The sequence below is a fragment of the Nycticebus coucang genome, chromosome 11 (genome assembly GCF_027406575.1).
Source record: "Nycticebus coucang isolate mNycCou1 chromosome 11, mNycCou1.pri, whole genome shotgun sequence".
Lineage (NCBI taxonomy): Eukaryota > Metazoa > Chordata > Mammalia > Primates > Lorisidae > Nycticebus > Nycticebus coucang.
Window position 1 is genome coordinate 11,598,971 of NC_069790.1, and position 21,031 is coordinate 11,620,001.

Here is a 21,031-nt window from a genome sequence, read left to right on the forward strand (position 1 = left end):
CCCTGGATGCAGAAAGGAAAGGCCGGAAACCCGACACCGCGAGGGGCGGGGTGCCGCGCGTGCGCGAGAGCGCGACCCCGCCCCCCTCGCCGGGAAGCCCTCGCCGCTCCCAGCGGTGCGGTGCTGCGGGTGCGGAACTCTCCTGGGGCTTGTCCGGTCGGTCTGGTCTGTGCTGGGCCATCCAACTCGCTCCCACTCTCCACTCCGGGCCTCAAGAGCAACTCATACCTCCCTCTTGGGCAGTGAGACCCAGAGCAACACCCACGAGCCTAGTGGCTGGAGGGACCTTTCTTCCGGAGGTCCCTTCAGGAACGTGAAGAGTGCCTCTCTCTGTCAGCTTATTCACTGCTCCTGTGGCGACACAGCACCGCTCAGCACAAGGCTGCAGGGATGCAGAGGAAAGCTCTGATTTAGGCGCTCACGGAGAGGTAAAACCTCTTCACCTCAAAAAAAAAAGCAGAAGCTGAGTTCCATATTGCCAGGAGAAGCTTGGTGCACAGCGAGTTGAAGTAATGCAAGTCCATGGGTGGGAATGAGTGAAGCGTAGTTCTCTGAGGGTGCCACATCTTGCCTGTTTCTTGTGCATTAGATGGCATCATTAATCAGAAAAGGACTTGCAAGACACATACACATGAAAGGACCTCGGTCTTGGGAAGTTGACAGTAAGGTCACATCATCATATACTAGAAGGAGCCAGATCTAACATAATGGGAAACGGATGATATATTGGAAAACCAGCAGCATCACTCTAAATATTACTCTAATCAGGATTTATCAACCTCAGGACTATTGACATTTTGGGTTGGGCAGTTCTTTGATGTGGGGTGGGGGCTGCCCTGTTCATGGTAGGTTACATCTCAAGCTCAGATGTCAGTATCCACCCAGCCCCCATTGTGGCAAACAAAAATGTCTCTAAATGTGCCCTGGGAAACAGGATCAGAGAACCATTGCACTAATTATCTGTGGAAGTTCCCACCATCTGCCCACTCACTCAGCACCTCCCTCAGCAATCCTCTTCCCTGGAGTATTTCCAAGTACAGAGGGTGAGTGGGCATGGCAGCTCACATCTGAAATTCTAGCACTTTGGGAAGCTGAGGCGAGTGGATTGCTTGAGCTCAGGAGTTTAAGACCAGCCTGAGCAAGAGCATGACCCTGTCTCTACTAAAAATAGAAAACAAAAAACTAGGTGTTGTGGTGCTTATAGTCCCAGCTACTTGGGAGGCTGAGGCAAGAGGATCTCTTCAGCCCAAGAGTTTGAGGCTGATGTGAGCTATGATGCCACAGCACTCTACCCAGGGCAATAGAGGGAAACTCTTGTCTCAAAAAAACAAAAAAGAAGAAGAAGAAGTACAGAGGGTGGAAAGGGCATTTTCACTTCCCCTCCATTTTGATAATAACCATCAGGGACAGCCATTGGTCATCCATAGGCCCAGCCGCCCATAGACATGGGCACATGTCTGACAAGCATGGTTATTGGGTGGTATGGGTCCTGCCCTGTCATGCCTACATTGACATTGTGGCCCTCTAGGCGGCAGGTGAGAGCAGTTTCTGAGGGAAATCTCTGGAGCCCCTATTCCTTTGGCACTGAAAGTTACACAAAAGGATCAGGCAGACAGCGCTTGGATGGAATAGATTTAAATGTATTCACTTGCCACATAATAGTAGCTGTCTCAAAGTTTCCTTTACACCAAAGACTTTCCATGTGCTACTTTATTTAATTGTCATGAAAACTGAAGACAATATTTTTATTGCCACCTTAGCAGACATAGAAACTGAGATTCAGTTAAGCGAATTGTTAGCAAGAGGCAGAGCTGGAGTTCAGATGTCAACACTGAAACGCTTAACAAACTCAGCAGCCCAGTGCTACTTCTGGCAACTCCTCACTCCTCCCTGGCCTTGCTCAGCCAACATTGCCACAGGAGCCTCGCAGTAATACAGTAATAATACCCTTGCAAACTTCCCAAGCTCACCTATCTTATTGAAAAGCAAAGCCTACCTTCCATTCCATCATCCTACCTGTCACCCAACTTGGATTCAGTCCCAGGACTGCCACACCACAAAACCACAAGAGTGAGCAAACCATTACTTTCTCTGAGTCTCCTTTTTTTTTTTCATCTATAAAACTAGAAAAATACCCTATCCATACCCACGTTACTGGGAACAATAAAACAATGTATTCCATGCTCTAGTTGTTGAACAAGTAACAACAATGATGATTATTTGTATTGTTATCATTAATAACAAAAAGGAGTCACAATCATAGTGGGTTGAAAGTGTCCTACAGACTGTGGAAAGTGGATACTTGAAAGTAAACTAAAATCTGAGTAAGATCTATAGACTAAATAATATTGCATCTATTTTAATTTCTTGATTTTATCATGTGATGTGGTTATATAGGAAAATTGTTTGTTTTTAGGAAATACACACAAGTATTTGAGGGTAAGCTGTCTCCAAATTACTCTTAAAAGGTTCATATATATGGAGGGTGCCCAAAACATGTATACACATTTTAAGAAAGGAAAAAATTGTATTAGAACTGTAATACTCAACATACCCACATGTACTGATAACTAAAGATGAATGCAGTCATGTTTGAGCAACTCTTGTAATTGCAGAAGTCAAATGTGACTTGAGTATTATAATTTTTTATTTACTTTATTTTATTTATTTATTTATTTTAGAGACAGAGTTTCACTTTATCACCCTTGGTAGAGTGCTGTCATAGTGATAGAGTGCTGGAGTCATAGCTCACAGCAACCTCAAACTCCTGGGATCAAGCAATTCTCCTGCCTCAGCCTCCTGAGTAGCTGGGATCTCAGGCGCCAGCCTCAACACTGGCTATTTTTTTTAGAGACCTGGGTCTCACTTTTGCTCAGGCTGGTCTTGAACTCCTGAGCTCAAGCAATCCAGAGTGCTAGAATTATAGGTGTGAGCCACTACACCTGGCTGAGTATTACAATTTTAATACAGTTTTCTTTCTTAAAATGTGTATCCGTGTTTTTGTCACCCTCTGTGTATATACATTGTGTGTATTTGTAAAAGATAAAACACCTGCAGTAAAGCTAATTAAAAGAATTAGGATAGAGGGTATTCCTTGTACTGTTCTTGCAACTATTCTTCAGGTCCAAATTTGTGGGGATAGAAAAGATAAGTTGCAGGGGCAGGACACTGGGGCTACCAAGGCTGCATGCACAGGGATTGGGTGGCACGGTTCTCCAGTCCAGGCTCCCCCTTAAGCGTTAGAAGAAAATCTCTGCAGGCAGAACTGGAGTAACACTGTCCATGATGAATGGCCCAGAACCTACAACTTTGCCCCTCTGGGCAAATACCCATTCACTTTTGCAGCCTTTTCCAGTTCACATAGGTGCCAGCTCCTGGCTGTACAGCAGAACACCCAGGGATCCAGGTAGAAGCCCATCAAAGGGCACATCCCCAGGAGACCTTGTCCATCTGAGGAGCCCAGTAGCACAATGGCCCCTACCCCTACACCTCCTCTTCTAGTCAGCCAGGCAGCTGGGCTGTTGTCACACTAAACGTAACACAAGGTTCCACAGCACATATGGAAAAGGGGTATTAAAAGGGACCCTACACTTAATCAGGTCTCTGTGGCCTGAATAGATCACCAAGCCTCAGTGATCTGATGCCATCAATCAGGGTTATCAGCAGACCTAGCCCCCAGTTGCTAACTACTATAACCCCTCACTGCAGTGTCCTGGGCTCCCATTGGGTTCTCCAGGCTACAGAAAAGCAGATACAAAGTGCCACCAAATGTTTACTAAGCTCCGCCACAGGCTATAAGAGAAAGGGGGGTGTCAGAGCAAGGGGAGGTGAGGACAGGAGTATATTTGGGTAGGAAGGGATCACAGCCAAAGAATCAGGAGGCAGGTGAGCCAGGTAAGAGCTCTTGGAAGTAGTGAGGTAGATGCCCTCTTTTTGACAGTGCCACCCCTGCAGAGGCTTCCTAGAAGCTGTATTTGTCCTAGAGACACTCTTTTTTATTTTTTTATTAAATCATAGCTGTGTACATTAATGCAATTATGGGGTACAATGTGCTGGTTTTATATACCATTTGAAATATTTCCTAAAGACACTCTTCCCCAGCTGGGATGCTGGAGATGGATATGTCACCACTCTAGACGAATGCCAGGAATTTGGAATTGGGACACTTAGTCATTTAGGATGGTGCCTTATTCAGTTGATAATATCTTTATGGCCATGACACTACTCTGTAGAGAAAAGGGAAAAGTGTGCAGAAGCAAAGAGGGACAGACACGGCCAGGGGAGAATCCCTGCTTCAAGACCACATGCACCTCCTATGGCCTTGGGGTCTGGATGCATCAAGTACAACCTGACGGGACCACACGGGGAAAACCTCAGCATACCACTCGGTAGGGCCTCAAGGTTGAATCCACACCCATTCACATGGTGGCCCAGGCCTGAGCCAATCAACCAGCCATCCCCATTGCCACAGAAATTCATTTCTGGAAGTGCACCTGACCCAGGCTTCAGCCAATCAGTGCAGGTTACTCATGGCCCTCTGTAGCCATCCAATCAGAGTAAAGCCCAGGACTTTGACACTTGAGAAGAGAGAAGCAATATGATTGAAGGTCCAGAAACCCCAAGCAGGTTAAATACAACTTTTGGTTAAACATGGCAGATTAAATGCATATGTTATATGAACTCCTTCCCAAATATCCTTCACTATAATGACACAAGACAAAGAGCAAGAGAACAATTACAAGGGGGAGCAAGCAGAAGACGCTAGGTGGGGTGAGGTAGGAAGGGATGGATGAGGCGCTGCAGTCCTTGGCAAGGGCTGGGGGAGGGGGAGGAAGCACGAGTGAGGAGGGCCAAAAAGAGGCAGGGGTGTATTGAAAAGGTTCATATGTGAAGAAGGCAGCTCCCTCTCTGCCTGCTCCCCACATTCTTCAGCCAGGAAAGTACCAACACTTACCCAACCCCAGGGAGGAGAACGGAGAACTGAGTGGCTCCGAGATGCCGCCACTTTGCAGTCCATAACTAAACCACTCATTGTTTCAAGTAGTCCCTGTTGGGCAATGTCCTCAACATGAGGCCACCCCCACAGGCTGTGGGGTGTGGAGTGTGGCTGCCCTGGGTCAGGTGACATTCTGATCAACTGTGGCCAGGGAAGGCAGAACCATGTGGCTGAACATGGGAACTCTGCACGAGGGACTGTCTTGGCACCTGTCCTTAGCAGGAGGCTGCGGTAAGGAGTCTTTAGGGGAACGGTGAGAGCAGAAAGCCCTTCTAACCAATCCTTTAACCTTCTGGGCCTCAGTGACCTCATTTGGACAGCTGTGGTAATAATACTAACCCCTGACTGCTGTCCTAAATTGTCTGATCAAATGACAGAATGCATGTAGAAGTACTTTGTGAATCGGGGCAGTGCCTGTGGCTCAGTGGACAGGGCGCCAGCCCTATATACCAAAGGTGGTGGGTTCAAAATCGGCCCCAGCCAAACTGCAAACAAAAAAATAGCTGGGCATTTTGGCAGGTACCTGTAGTCCCAGCTACTCAGGAGGCTGAGGCAAGAAAATCGTCTAAGACCAGGAGTTGGAGGGCAGTAGAGACTTATCTCTAAAAATAGATAGAGACTATCTAGAGACTATCTTTAAAAAAGAAAGTACTTTATGAATTGTAAATGTTTTCATCAATATTTGGTATAATGACAATTTCTCTTTCTTCTAATAAATATATTGCCTTTCCTTTTTTTTTTTTTTTTTTGAGACAGTCTCACTATGTAGCCCTCAATAGAGTGTTGTGGCGTCACAGCTCACAGCAACCTTAAACTCTTGGGCTTAAGCAATTCTCTTGCCTAAGCCTACCAAGTAGCTGGGACTATAGGCACCTGCCACAATGCCCAGCTATTTTTTGGTTGTAGTTGTCATTGTTTTTTGGCAAGCTCAGGCTGGATTTGAATCCACCAGCTCTGGTGTATGTGGCCGGCGCCCTCGCCACTGAGTCACAGGCGCCTGGCCAGTGTATTGCCTTTCTTTAGGAAATAATCTAACAATAAATGAACAATATCTGTATGAGAAAAATAATAAAACCCACTTGACATATACAAAAGGAGACCTAAATAAATAATATAGCATCTTTAGATGAGGAGACTCAATATTATAAAGATGTTGGTTCTCTAAAATGAATCCACAAATTCAATGCATTTCCAATGAAATTATCAACAGCATATCTTCTGAAATGAGGTAAGTAGATGCTGAGATTTATGTGAAAGATAAAAGGTACATGACAGGGAAAATTTTGTAGAAAATAAAAAGGGGATTCTTGTCCCACTAGATAATTAAACACTATACAGTTATGCAAATTGAAAGAGTGCAGTATTGGTAGAGAAATGAAAGAGCTACCCAGCCAACAAGGCAAAACTGCTTCCAGCCCGCAGCTGTACTCTGAGGGGAACATGAAGAAAGCCTCCTATTTATCCCATCAGAACACAGGAGACAATGCGGAACTTGCGTTAGCCTCCCTGGGAGGTGGGGAAAGAAGTAGGACACGGCGTTGTAGCAGCTCTCCACAAGTCTCCAAGAGGATCGCAACATGTTCTGACAATACTCAGATCAACTGTGGTTCTGGCCTAGAGGTAAACTTGAAAGGTGACCAGAGGAAAGCTGTTCCCATACAATAGAGAAACAACAGAATACTAACTGTGGGGACAGTCAACATTACAAATCAGTGGAGAAAGGATAGCTTCCCCCAACAAACAGCCATATTAGACACCTACTTCACATCATACACAAAAAGCTGCCTGAGGACCATGAGGTTTTGGAAGAAAGGTAAAAATGTGAGGTGTGTCCTCAAAAAGGTTGGGTACATTCAACACAGGCAGCTCCAAAAAGATTAAAGTACTGAATCAGACTTGTAATCCTAGCGCTCTGGGAGGCCAACGCAGGTGGATTGCTTGAGCTCAGGAGTTCCAGACCAGCCAGAGCAAGAGTGAGACAGATCATGTCTCTATTAAAACTAGAAAAACTGAGGCAGGAGGATCATTTGAGCCTAGGAGTTCAAGGTTGCTGTGAGCTATGATGACATCATGGCACTCTACCCATGGCACTCTGATCCCAAAGGATTAATAGATATGGGCAGAATAGAAAAACGGTTTCTGCAAAACAATAGGTAGAAGATAATCCAATAGCAACACAGTCAAATAATCCATATAAACAAGTCTTGAAAGAGGAAATCCAATCACCAATACATCCAGCTTTTTGCAGTCCAAACACCAATGAGATCACTAGCAAAAATTCATGAAGATTTATCATCTCAAGAATTGGCCAGGATGTAGTCACACTCCTAACGATGATGGAAATACTAATAAATTAGTGAAGCCATTTGAGGAGACAAGGTTAAATGCATTTAGCATTTGAACTAGCAATTTAGCCTCTAGGAGTCATCCAGAAGAAACTTTAGCATGTGCTTGCTTAGATGAAAAACAAAGCTTTCTACTGCAGCGTTGTTGGTGATAGTGAAAAACTGAAACTACTACAATGATCATCAATAGGAAGGTGATTTTATTTTTTTTTTTTGAAAGAGTCTCACTTTGGGCGGCGCCTGTGGCTCAGTGAGTAGGGCGCCAGCCCCATATGCCGAGGGTGGCGGGTTCAAACCCAGCCCCGGCCAAACTGCAACAAAAAAATAGCCGGGCGTTGTGGCGGGCGCCTGTAGTCCCAGCTGCTCGGGAGACTGAGGCAAGAGAATCACGTAAGCCCAAGAGTTAGAGGTTGCTGTGAGCCGTGTGACGCCACGGCACTCTACTGAGGGCGGTACAGTGAGACTCTGTCTCTACAAAAAAAAAAAAAAAAAAAAAGAAAGAGTCTCACTTTGTCACCTTTAGTAGAGTGCTATGGCGTCATAGCTCACAGCAACCTTAAACTCTTGGGCTCAAGCAATTTTCTTGCCTCAGCACCAGCAGCTGCGACTACAAGTACCCGCCACAGTGCGGGGCTATTTTTAGAGATAGGGTCTCACTCTTGCTCAGGCTGGTCTCAAACTTGTGAACTCAGGCAATCTACTCCCCTAGGCCTCCCAGGGTGCTAGGATTATAGGCGTGAGCCACCACGACCAGCCTGGAAAGGTGATTTTTAAATGCTAGCATATATCCATCTAGAGCAGCAGTTCTCAACCCGTGGGTTGTGACTCACAGGAACTATGTTAAAGGGCTGCAGCATTAGGAAGGTTGAGAACCACTGATCTAGAGTATATCCTCCTCACCACCACCCCCCCTGGGCCTCTGAATGTCAGTGACCCAGGGCTTGGTCTGATCCCTTTGCTCTGTACCAATACTGTCCAATATGGTAGCCATAGCACTTAAGAAGTGGTCAGTCCTAACTGAGAAGCACTGTAAGTGTGAAATACACACCAAGTCTCAGAGTCTTGAGCCAGATGCACACTTTGTTCCAGACTTGGAACAAAGTTCCTCCCACGTTGGCTCCAGCACATTGGCCTCCAGCTCCATTCATGAGTCTTCCTGCTACCACTCTTCAAGGGCACTTGGGCTATGAGGATGAGAGCAGGTGTGCATCCAGGGCTGAGGGCTAAGGCTCTCTGAACAGGGCTGTAAGAGGACTAGTCCCTGTGGGTCCCTGTTCCGGCAGTGTCCACCTCTGCTGGCTCACGAAGGGCAGGCCCGCTACTGTGGCTCAGATGGTGGGCAGGGAAGGCAGTGACAAAGCTCTCTGGTTGTCCCGGCACACGCGATTATGCCAGTTGCCCAGCCTCTGTTTCTTAGAACATGAGTGTGGGAGACTCTGAGACAGTGCCCTGGGAACTGAACAGGTGGCAAAAGCTTAACAGGCTGGCAGTCACTGCAGTGACAAAGTGATTGAGCAGTCACCATGGGGATGGAGGCCTTTTGCCACCAGTCCCAGCTCTAATGACAGGATGGTCAGCCCTGCTGAGGTCACTCCTGGTTGCCATGACAGCTACAGGCTCTCTCTGGAGCACAGAGCCCTGGCAGGACAATCCCCCACTCCATACCTGGCCAGAGCAGGAAGTATAGAGCAGTGACTGAGCCTAGGAGAAGCAGGCTGGGGTGAGAGAGACATAGTCACCTGCAGCCTCAGTACTCAAAGGCTGTCCACAAGCCTCAGGAGAGGAGCGGAGCTTTTCTGGTGAGTCTGTCTTAGAGGCCACCAAGCCCTACTGGTGCTGACCAGTAGGAGAAGAGAGGCTGACCAGCTCTAAAGGCACCATCCTGGAGCTGAGTGATGGCCCTGCCTGGAAAACAGCCGGCCTGACAGGCCTCAGAGGGGAATTGTACGGAAGAGGACCCCTGCCAGCTTGCTGGACAACAATGAAAAGGAGGAGATTGTGACTGAGCCTCAAACCTGAAACCAGTCCAAGGTGGGCCATAGAGGCCCAGGGTGGGCCGTGACCCCTGGTGAAGAGAAGCTTTGGATAGTGCTGCTTGAGAAGCCTGTTGGGGAGGCCTGAGGGGTCCAGCTCCCCTAGGCTGGCTGCTGCGCAGATGCTGGACAACAGAGCCAGGATGGAGGCCGCCAAGAAGGAGAAGGTAAGCTGCCGCTTCGTTGGGTGTTCTGGAAACATTCATTTGCATGTTCCCAACACTCAGTGGTTTGTTTTGCACCTCAGAATCTGATGTTTTGTATGAGCTTTTTGAGAAAGATCTAGGTGGGGGCCCCTTGTGGGGCAGGAAGGCCCTCACTGCCTAGCAGAGCCATCCCCACTTCAGACTCTGGCCCTGTACCCTGGACGTCAGGCTTCTACGGGTTCAGGAAGCACCCTACATCCGGAAGAGGTTCTGAGAGTTTTGATCCCCAGCTTGGGGGGGTCAGGGACCTGGGGACTTAGTGCAGAGCCCACTGCCTGATTTTGAAACAGTGCTCAACAGACATGGTGACAGGGCAGAGACACCTGGACTTCCTCGCAGGAATCCGCTCGGGGAGCCTGCGGCTGCTGCTCCCTGATGAAGAGCAAAAGACAGTTACTTTTTCCAAAACAAAGACAAATCCTGGTGTCCTCGGAGCCATCCCTGGGTCCAGCAGTGAAGGAGGAGAGAGCTGACAGGGGACATTTGCTATGACACTTCAGGCCACATCACTCACGCTGGGGCCCAGGCAGAGTGAGGCCGTCGGGGGGTGTGGGCAGATCCAGTCACTTTGGGCATGTTTTCCTCTCGCCTGTCTGTGTGAAACGGCGAGGTCAGCACCAAGAGCGGCCTGTGCTGCTCTGGCCGAGCTAATGATGTTAGGAGGAAAACAGCCAGGCCGAGTCAGAGGGCACACAGTGCGGGCAGCTGGACAAGCCCCGTGTCTGCCTGCTACTGGTCCTATGGCAGCAATTTGGATAAGAAATCCTGTCCAAAGGGGCCCCTTTAGGCCACCTGTGGAGAAAGAAGGTGGTGTCTTTGATTGGAGAAGACTCAGAGATGGAGGGAGGTGGATGTGTGGGCTGCAGCAATCTGGCACTTTCCTTAAACAGGGACAGAAAGCACAGTGTGCCTGTGCGTGCCATACTCGTGTATGAGCGTGATATGTGTTCATGTTTGTGCCTGTGCATACGTGTGTGTGCACCTGCATACATGCGTATGTGCCTGCTTATGCTGCCCCATGTGCAAGGAATCATTTTATTTATTGTTTAGTTTTTTATTAAATCATAGCTGTGTACATTAGTAGGAATCATTTTAATAAAGGCTGCAGCAGAGCTGTCCCCAAGCTTCCTGCATTGACAGTGGCATATGAGCCGCCTTCTCGGCTGGGCGTCTGTCTATTCCTAGATGCTGAGGCTGTGCACCCCCCTTCCTGTTTCTGCTCCACCTGGGAGGGGTTGCTGGTTCTGGCCAGAGCCAGCTGTGGACCCCAGAGTCTCAGGGGTCTCTGATACCCTGGTCATGGCCAAGAGTAGGCCAAGAGTAGAAAAAGGCAGACTTGGGCACACGCTTTAAGGGGGCACCAGAAACATCAGTTGTCAAGATAGATACAGTTTTATTGCAAAATTAATGCCAAAAATTCATGTTGCACAAAATAGCAAATTCTAAATGAAGGATGAAAATCACCAACTCCTCCACTTGCCTCAGCACTGTGTTGGCCCCTCCTCCGGTACCCAGGCAGCCAGCTATAATATCTGCTCCTCTCCTGCTGGTTCCGCTGCACCCCTTGTCTTGGGGAAGCCTGGCTTGGTTTAAGGGTCGTCCTAGGAGTCTGATGTTTTCCACATGGGCCAGTTGCTCAGGGCCTCCCCCACCAAGTCCAGGCCTGTGTTCCCTGGGAAGTGCTGCTCCCGTCCCAAACCAGCATTTGACGTTGGAACAGTGAGCAATGCCCTCCTTACACTTTCAAATTTGTCCCTTAGACATCAGCTGTGGTTGTATTTGTGCAGACTCCTGGAGGGAAATACCTTCCTTTCACCCTTTGGTACTTTATAGCAGACTGAAGTGCTGGTGGTCTCACTTTGTATTTTTCTGGTTGAGAGCAGCCACTTACCTATACTGACCTTCCAGATCTTACCTGTGGTCATTCCTTTGTAATCTGTAGGATCATGTGGCCGTGTGGCCTCATTCCTCTGTTTGGTGGCTTCTCCACATGGATGCCAGCTTCTTAGGGGCTGACTTTGTCATACTGATGCCGCTTCACCCCCAAAGCCACTTCTCACCAGCTGTGGCTGCTTGGTACTCACCAAGGTTGACTCATTCCTTTGACATCAGGTTCCATCTCTTAATGGGTCACCACTTCTGGGGTGGTCTGAAGTTGGGCCCTGGGCACCCCACCTTGGGGACTTTCTGGTCTGTACTGTCTCCCCCCCACCTCACTGTTGCCCTTCTGCTGATCCAGAAAGCAATCAGAAGGTCCACATGCTCCATAGAGCATTTGGTGGGAAGGATGGATAAAGCATCTGCACCAAGTATGGTTATCTTCCCATGGTGGGTTTGGCAAGTGCTTTTCAAGAATGTGATATTCTAAGTGTATTGGTCAGCTCAGGCTGCCATAACAGAATACTGGTGTCTTATAAACAACAGAGATTTATTTCTGACAGTTCTAGAGGCTGGAGGCCCAAGATCAGGGTAGCTGCATGGTTGGGTTCCAGGCAGGGCTCCCTTCCTGCCCTGCAGATGGCCACCTTCTCACTGTGTCTTCATGTTACAGAGAGAGCCAAAGGAAGCTCACTAGTGTCTCTTCTTAAAAGGACACTAATCCCATCACCCTCCTGACCTCATCTAAACCTAACTATCTCCCAAAGGCCTCACCTTCCAATGCCATTGGAAGGGGCTTAGGGTTTCAACATATGAATTTGGGGGGACACAATTCGGCCCATAACACCAAGAGGCCATCCCGGGAGGAATGATTACCTCCATCCAGAGAGTCCAGCTTCCCTGGGTACCCACCATTGCCCCACTGAAGGAGAAGTCAGAGATGGAATAAGGCTGTATCACTCCTATGTGTTTATCCAGTTTCCCTGGCAGGAACTGTCCCAGGGCACCTGTAGGAGAGATGACCCCCTTACCATGCTTCTGTGTCTCATGCTTTAAGACAGGTATTCAGAGTGTGAAGCTTCAGGTGGCCTCTGAAGTAGGTGTGCTGGGGGACAAGGCCCAGTGTGGAGAGGAGTAGGCCATCTTGCCAGGCAGTGATGGACCGTGAGCTTGGGAGCTATAGCTCCTTGAGGGGTCTGAGGCTGGGGCTGTACCTGTGGGACCAGGGTGGTGGCCTCAGCCCAAGGGTGGTCTGCTCCCACCAGAGGCCCTGTCTGTAGCCCTACCACCCCTTCTATAGCCTAGGCAGGAAACCAAGATCATGCACCAAGGCCATGCTGGGGGAGTTGGGAGTGGGGGCTGTCCTTAGAAGTTCTCAGCTGCCTATGGCTCAGCTGTCTGGGGATAGGGACCCCTCAGAAAGAGCATTAAAATATGGAACACATCTTTGAGGAAGCATCTGGGTCTTGTAGGCACCAGGGCAGGAGTGGGCCAAGGGGGGCACCATCAGTGAGATCCTGGGGCTCAATGGGCCACAGCAGCACCAACATGAGCCTTCTGACAACACAGGCACAAGCCTGCACCTGCCACAGAGGGACCCCAGGGGAAGGGGACAGGTGGAGAGAGGCACAAAGTTCTCTTGGCTTCTTCCCAGAGGCCACCCAAGGCAAGAGAGATTAGAGATCTTATTTAAAGTCCTCCAGGAAATCTTCAGCCCCATGTAACATCAGAAGCTTCAACCAGGCCACAGCCTTTGGGAGGCATCCTGGTCACATACCCCATCCCAGTGCTGTCCCTGGTCCCTGCGTGAGGGCATCCTGGCCTGAGCCCTCCTTTCTGTCTCTCTCCCTCTTTCCATGTGTCTCTGTCTTCTCTCTCTCTCTCTGTCTCCTCTCTCTCTGTCTCTGTCTCCTCTCTCCCAGTCTCTGTCCCTCTCAGTCTCTCCCTCTCTCTCTCCTCCCACCCTGAACAGACAGGGAGCCCTATGCCACATAACCATGAGCCAGCAGGAACAGAATTGTGGGAAAGTCCTGCAAGCAGAAAGTTGGGGGCAGGAATCCCTGCCAGTCATGGCAGACCCTTTCCGGGAGACACCAAGGCACTCTGCTTCCTGCCCTTCCAGTGTGTTATTATTACGCCCAGCAGGCTCTCCTGTGGCTCCTGTTGTGCAGCTCCCAGCCTGACCTCAATACCACAGGCACCCAGCCCTACTGAAGGCTGCAGAGCAGCACTGTTCCAAGCAGGGCCCCTCCATAGAGCCCTCAGGAAAAAGCTCAGCCCTGCAGGTTAAGCCAAGGCAAGTGTCCCTGCCTGGGAGGGCCGAGCCTAACTTGCAGAATTGGTGTATCCTGAGCACGCCACAGAAAACATGAACACATGAAGTTATAAAGAAAAAGTCAAGGAAAAGGAAATGATAGATGGCTTCATCTGTGCCACGTACAGCCCACAAGAGGCCTGCTAATGAGTGATTTCAGTTGATTACAAAGAAATGGTAGGTGCTTCTCTAATGACCCAAACACATACAAACACATGAATGCACAAGATCACATAATCAATCAATCCCATGCATCACTTGTGAATTACTTAGAAACCATAATGATGGCTCGGCACCCATAGCACAATGGTTACGGCACCAGCCACATACGCCAAGGCTGCCGGGTTCGAACCCAGCTGGGTCCAACTATAACAAAAAAATAGCCAGGCATTGTGGAGGCTAAGGCAAGAGAATCGCTTAAGCCCAGGAGTTTGAGGTTGCTGTGAGCTGTGACGCCATAGGACTCTACCGAGGGCAACATAGTGAAACTCTGTCTCAAAAAAAAAAAAAAAAAAAAAGACAGAAACCATAATGATAGTAGTTTCTAGTAACTGAACCTTGGTCCCTGCCCAATAGGGAGTTATTGAAAACACAGGGGCATTGCAGGAGGACAGGTGACCTCCCCCTGGGAGCCGTGGGCTCCTCCCATAGTGGTGGGAAATGTCCTCACTGCTTCTACATCTGAGGCCACCCACTGCCCGTGTTACAGTCTGAAACATACTGTGGGCAGGGGTGCAGCAGGCTGTCCTCCGGAGCCACCCAGAGCCTCACTTGGGAGGGGAGGAGGAGCAGCTCCTCCAGAGGCCGGCAGGCGGGGAGAGGTGCATGGGGCGGGGACACCATGGACTGGACAGCTTCGAGAGTTCACAGAGCCCACAGCCCATGTCCCAGTTGAGAGGTGCCTATCCCCCCACACCCACCTCCCTGAGACCCCTGGGGATAGTGGGGTCCCTGCATTGGCACAGGGAGCTTTACAAATGGCTGAGCTAACCCAAGGCTCACCGCATATCTGTGTCCACAAGGCCTAGTCTGGCCTTGAAGCTCCCACTTCTGCTGCAGGACCCTCAGACAAACTCTGGTCTTTTTGGAATCAAGTCCAACAAACTCCAGAACACAGCCCAGATCAGACCGTTAGCCTGTAGGGAACTAGCTCGTAGCACCAGTCACCTACAGACTGCTGGGTCCCTTCCTGACATCTGCTCACAGCCTGGGCCTTGCCTTCTGAAGGAAGACGATTTTTTATTATGTTCTTCTTTATATTTTTAATTCCTACCCTTTCTGCCCAGGATAACTGCAGACAGTGCCAGCTTTCCTTGGAAGCTCAAGGTGCCCACTGGCCCCTCCACGGCTGGCCTGGAGGTCAGCTTGGTACTGGCTCTGCTCTGGTTTCTCAGGTTCCTCGGAGATGCTGGTAGTGCTAGTGAGGTGCATGTGCATTTGTGTGGCAGGTGTGTGACTAGGTGAAGTCTGGCACAAGAAAAGGACAGGCCATATCCCTGCTGGCAGGCACAGAGCCCAGTAACCTTCTCAAGAACTTCTAGCTCCTCCTGACCCATTTGCCCCCGTGTCAACTTCCTTCTTCCTATTTCTAGCATCTATCAGGTGTTCCAACTCCTGGATGCCTCTGGCCTTTCCCAGGGCTTTGCCACATCCCAGGCCCCCGGATGGAGCCCTCTGTCCCCACCCTAGGCCAGGTCTGTGCAACACCCCACACACACGCATGCTGGTCTGTCCCTGAGAGGGTAAGCACTGGGCCTCAGAGTGGACAACCTGTTGTGAGTCCAGCTGCTAACACTTGGCCTCTTTGAGCCTGTGTGCTGGTCACCAACTGGGAGTAATGATATTCACCTCCACTGGCTGCTAGAAAGAAGAAGAAGAGCCTGCCTGTTACAATGGTCAGCTCAGGACAGAGGACACTGGGTGTGAGAGCAGCGTAGACAAGAGGGGAGAATGGACACATGAGAAGTCATGGAACTTAGGCTTCTGACCAAGGGGCAGCACTCTGGTGCCCACAGACTGGCAGGTGTAGGTGGCCCTCTCCTGTTCCTGGGACGTCCCCATGGTTTAGTTCATTTGCGCTCACCGCTGCTCTGAGAGATGGGGCAGAATGTCTCCCTGCTTTACTGATGACAGAATGGAAGCTGACAAATGTCATATCTGAGGTCATACAGGTTGGGAAGGGTGGAGCTGGGATCGAAGCCAGACTTCTGGAGTTTGAAGCTGCATGCTGTGTGCCTCACAGCTACCATGACTCGAGGACTCGCCACTGTGGTTGTGGGCCTGCCGAGCATGGTTGCTCTGCAGAGGCTCCCCCAAGTAGCAAATCTGAAGGCCCCAAGCCCTCCGAGGTGCTGGAGTCAGGCAGAGAGACGCTGTGTTCAGCAAGGGGCTCCTGCCCTCCCCCACGGCACGGTACCTGCATGTAGCAGGTGTGGGAAGCGTGGTGATCCATATGCACTTTGACACGTGTGATGGTTGTAAAATAAACACGTGCACACCTATCCCTGTGTGTCCTATTTCTGCCATAACAAATCACCACAAATGTAGTGGCTTAAGCCACACACACTTACTATCCCACAGTTCTGCGGTCTGAAGTAGATATCCTGGGGCTGAAATAGAGACATCAGCCTCCTGGAGGCTTCTGGGGAGAACCTAGTTTCCTGATTTTTCCAGGTTCTAGAAACCATCTACATTCCTTGGCTTGCAGCCCCTCCTCCATCTTCAAAGCCAGCCACTGCACCCTCTCACCTCTGCTTCCATCATCACACCTTCCCTGAGCCTCCTGCCCTCCCCTCACCTTATGAGGACTTTTGCGATGACACTGGACTCAGATAATTCAGGATAATCCCCCATCTCAAAGTCCTTACTTAATCACATCTGCCAAATCCCTTTTGCCACAAAGGACATGCAGTCACAGGTCCCAAGAGTTAGGACATCTTAGGGGGCCATGACTCTGCCTCCCACACTGTCCCACCCATGCATTGAAGGCCCCCTCAACAATGAGCACCTTCTGGTTCTCTACTGTGATCCCACCCACCTCACACTTTGGCTTACTGTGTTTGAGGACATTTTCTTTTCAGGAATAGACACACACACACACACACACACACACACACTTTTGATCAGATTCTTACACTGAAATGTTATGGAATGACCACTCAGAACTTTTCCCCTTCTGGACAACACTGAGGGCAAATGAAGAGATGCAATGCGTCCCAGAGCAGTGCAAAGTCACAGCCTGCACGTTCCCTATCTCCTGCATGGACCGTGGGGAGGGACAGGTGTGCAGTGGGGGAGGCCTGGTTTAGTCCATAATAAGCAGTGTATGTTATACCCATACTACATATCTTAATTAGGACATGCCACATTTCAAGTGCTTAACAGCCACCATAGCCAGTGGCACCTATGCCAGATCACACCAGTCACAGCAACTCTGGCAGGTGAGATGAGTCAGGATTCTGGGCCCAAACCACACAACTTAGTGGAACCAGGGGATACAGTGTGGAGGCCAACAATGCGGAACAGGGCCGGAGACTCAAAGGCATCCAAGACCTCTCCATTTTGCCTCTCTGGGGTTGGCCTCACTCCCCCCTGACAGTGGCAGGGACATAGTCCTAGGAAGCTCCAGGCTCACAGCCTGAGAGCCTTACAGTCAGAGAGAAAGGAGTTCTTCCTTCCTCTAGCTGCAGAGGCTGCAGCTAGAAACAATACCCTGAAAGGATTTGGGGGGTCTGCAGGGGCCTCATAACCAACTCAAGATCCACCAGGGCCACCCTTGGCAGTATGATCAGGAGGCATAGGTGTGGGTCTGGCCCTGTGCCTGTCTGGCCAGGCTTCCCAAAAAGTATGGTCAGGGAAGCATGCTTGCACACGTGAGCAGTCAACCTCTGCTCTGACTCCAGTGGTGGTCCTGGCTGGTCTCTGCTCTAGAACACGGCAGGAAAGGGCCAATCCATCTTCCTGCCAAGGCCATCACCACCAGAGTTCTGCCTCAGCCAGCTTGACCAAGCAACCCTGCTACCCTCCTGAGCTTGCCAGCTCCTTTGTGCCATCCCACCCCTTGTAAGCCTGCCTTTCTTACTCTTCCAGGCATGTTCTGCCCCACACAGACCTCCCCACCCCCACGCCATCCCCCCCAGGCCCTCAGACAACAGCCAGGAGACACACAGGGAGCCCACAGGCTGGCCTCACAGGCTGACACTCTCAGCCACACCCTGGCCGGCCGGACTCTGGGCCTTTTGCTACTCCCCTTGTCCACCTTCTTGGCCTTAACGTCAGCTGGCCCCCTCTGTGGATCTCCCTTCCATGTCCTCCTCACCTGGCTCTGAAAGTGTGGGAGCAGGCTTGGGGGAGGCTAGAGGGAAAAGAAAACAGAGGCAGAGGGTGTGGGTGGGCAAGCACTGCCCCTCAGAGGCTGCACTCCTGGGCCTCTGGTTTCCTGAGCCTCCTGCGTCTGGGTAAGAAGTGGGACTTGTCCCCTTTCTGGATACTGGGAGTGAAGCCACTGCCGGCCTCCTCCCTATGTCTGTGCCAGCACAGCTGCAGGTGGGCTGGGACACTCAGTAGGTCCAAGCTTAGGAATGGGACTGAGAAAGACAAAATGAGGCAACTTGAGGCAGGGGCTTCAGCCGCGAAGTGCCTTCGGCTGGGCCTTTTCCCAGCTCACGCATCCCTCACTTCACATATCTTAACTGAGGACCTTCCTTGCCCCTCATCCGGCTCCATGCCTGGCAAGGAGGAAAACAGACGTGCTCTCTGCTCTCGTCATGTCCATCCTGTGTAGTCAGATGGGGGAAGGGGAGTGAAAGGGCCCGTGGTTTCAGATAGCGGCTATTGTCATGAAGAAAGTTAAGCGGGGAGGTGTGATAAAGAAAATCTAGGGAAGAAACCAAGAGCTTATCCCAGGCTGACTGAGCTCCACCCCAGTGAAAAAGGTGTCAGCCACGTAAACCTCAGAAGGCATACGTCTGCAGGAATATCTTGTTTGGGGAACAGGAAGGAAGGCTGTGTGGCCACAGCTTGAGGAGTGGGGAGAGCGGGAAGCACAGAGGCGGGGCAGCAGCCGCCTGGCGTGCCGGGCTGTGTGGGGCACAGCACAGAACGGACTCTTCCCCAGACTGGAAGGCCAGCGGAGCTGTGTGACCGGGGAGTTGCATTCCTCAGTCGGTGCTCAGTCCAGCTGGGTGCCAGGTGGAGATAAAGACCTCGGGGGGCGAGGGTGGAAACAGACCTCCCAGAGCTGTTGCCATGATCCAGCTTCAAGGTAGTGTTGGATCAGGATGGGGGAAGAAGTGGAGGGAGGCAGAACTAGAGCTAGTGGGATTTGTTCATGATGCCTTTGAAGAAAAGGGGGAATTGGGGACAACTCCATATGACTTGGCCTGGTAAGGAAGCCAGGTCAGGGTTCCAGTGAGAAGCAGAATCCACTCAGTAATTCCAAGCAGAAAAGAATTTGATATAGGGAACTGAATGCTCAGCCCCCCTCCACGCCCAGACTTTGGCCCCATTGTTGCAATCTGCAGAACAGCCCCTGGGGTCATGCTTGTGACTACCCCACCTGCTTCATGTCACCAAGCTGCAATAGAGGTCCAGGTACCACAGACATTCCTGGTGATCAAAGCTTGCCAGGCAGCTACCTAAATCTCCCAGGAACATGCCCTATGGTAGACCCCACTCCCATTCAGTAGCCCTGCTGCAAGGAAAGGTGGGAAATGTGGCTTTCGACCTCCCGGCCTTTGTGATACAGAGGGCGAAAAAGTAGGAAGGAGTACCGAGTATAAAGAGACAATCCCCAGTGCAGAGGAAGGCAGGAAAGGGCTGTTAGACCCTCAAATGGGGCTTCCAAGGAGGTTCGGGGCTCAAAGGAGAGGTCAGGCTGAGACACCGACCTAGTGGATGGGCCATGCAGTTAGTAAAGGCACCCTGGGTGCCACGGATGCAGAGGAGTCAGGCAGGCGCGGCTCCTTTCTCCTCTGTGCTTCTAGAGCACTTTGCTTCAGCTGGAACGTTTGTCTACATTTTCCTGTCCCTAAAAAATTATGAGGGGCTGCAGAGGCCTTAGTCACTAAGAGTACATAGCAAGTGCTCAATAAGCGCTTTTAGATGACTGAATGTCATTCAGTATGCCCTGAGAACACCACAGCAAACATAAAAGCTATGCTCCTTGCCCCCACGGGGTGGTCAAGCCTGGTGAGAAAATCAGGGAAAACCAAGCAATTACAGAATTCCCCTATTCTACCCATGTAGAAATTCTTGTTTTTAAAAAAACTTATAAAAATATGCAAGAATAAGTTTATGGGGGGGGGAAGCAGAAAGAGGGATGGAGGGAGGGGGATGGGGCCTTAGTGTGTGTCACACTTTATGGGGGCAAGACATGATTGCAAGAGGGACTTTACCTAACAATTGCAATCAGTGTAACTGGCTTATTGTATCCTCAATGAATCCCCAACAATAAAAAAAAAAAAAATATGCAAGAATAACTGAAATTGTAACTATCGATATTAGTGGGAATATCAAGGTGATTCTCAGCCCTGCTATTAAAAGATTAGGAGAAGGGAGTGGTGCAGAGGCTGAGAAGTGGGATCCTCTGCTCTCCAGCTGTGATCCAGGGATCCTCTTTTACCTGAATACTTACTATCTGAATAGTCCCTCTAATGGCTTGCAAAATTTTTTACCCAAAATTCATTCTCCAAATGAGAAAATATGATTATGAGTATGAAGAATCAAGGTCCAGGTTGTACCTGGTGCTGCAAGTCCTTCTGAGTGTCACAGCCCCGCTGCTTCCCCGGGAGGACGGGGTCTCAGGCTTATCGTCTGCCCACACCATGTGTTCCTGCTGCCAGGCCTGTGCACTATGAAGGCAAAGCAGGATTTCTACTTGTTTTAGATCCAGTGTTGGAGAATTAGAGCCTGAAACTGGGATTCTTGGAAAGTGACTTTTGAGGGAGTACTGTCAGCAGAAAGTGTAAGGAAGGTGGGGGGAAGGGAAGAGGAGAGGGGAGGAGACAGCCAAAGAGGTGGGTCCAGCTCAAGTTGGCCTCAGTCTGCTCCTCCTGTGGCTCTGATGCACAAAGGACATCAGAGAGAATGTTGACAGAAGGGCTGAACCATGGCACAGTCGTCAGCTGAGAGCCACAGAGAGGGAATATCCTCCAGGCACCGCCAGGAAACTCTCAGAAGAAGGGTGTAGCTGTGAGCAGTCAGCAGGGGCCACACACCGTGGCTGGTGCAGCTGGTGGGTCATTGGGCGCCAACAGCAC

General features: G+C 50.3%; 1 protein-coding gene across 1 annotated transcript in view; it reads left to right on the plus strand.

Moving 5' to 3' along the window:
- The first annotated feature begins 9,330 nt into the window (after window positions 1–9,330).
- The window catches only part of GCK (glucokinase), a 48,630-nt gene continuing 36,929 nt past the window's right edge, over window positions 9,331–21,031 (plus strand). The window contains exon 1 of the mRNA XM_053608415.1: window positions 9,331–9,541. Within this exon, the coding sequence (XP_053464390.1) occupies window positions 9,497–9,541 (45 nt within the window). The 5' untranslated portion in view covers window positions 9,331–9,496. The remainder of the gene's footprint in view (window positions 9,542–21,031) is intronic.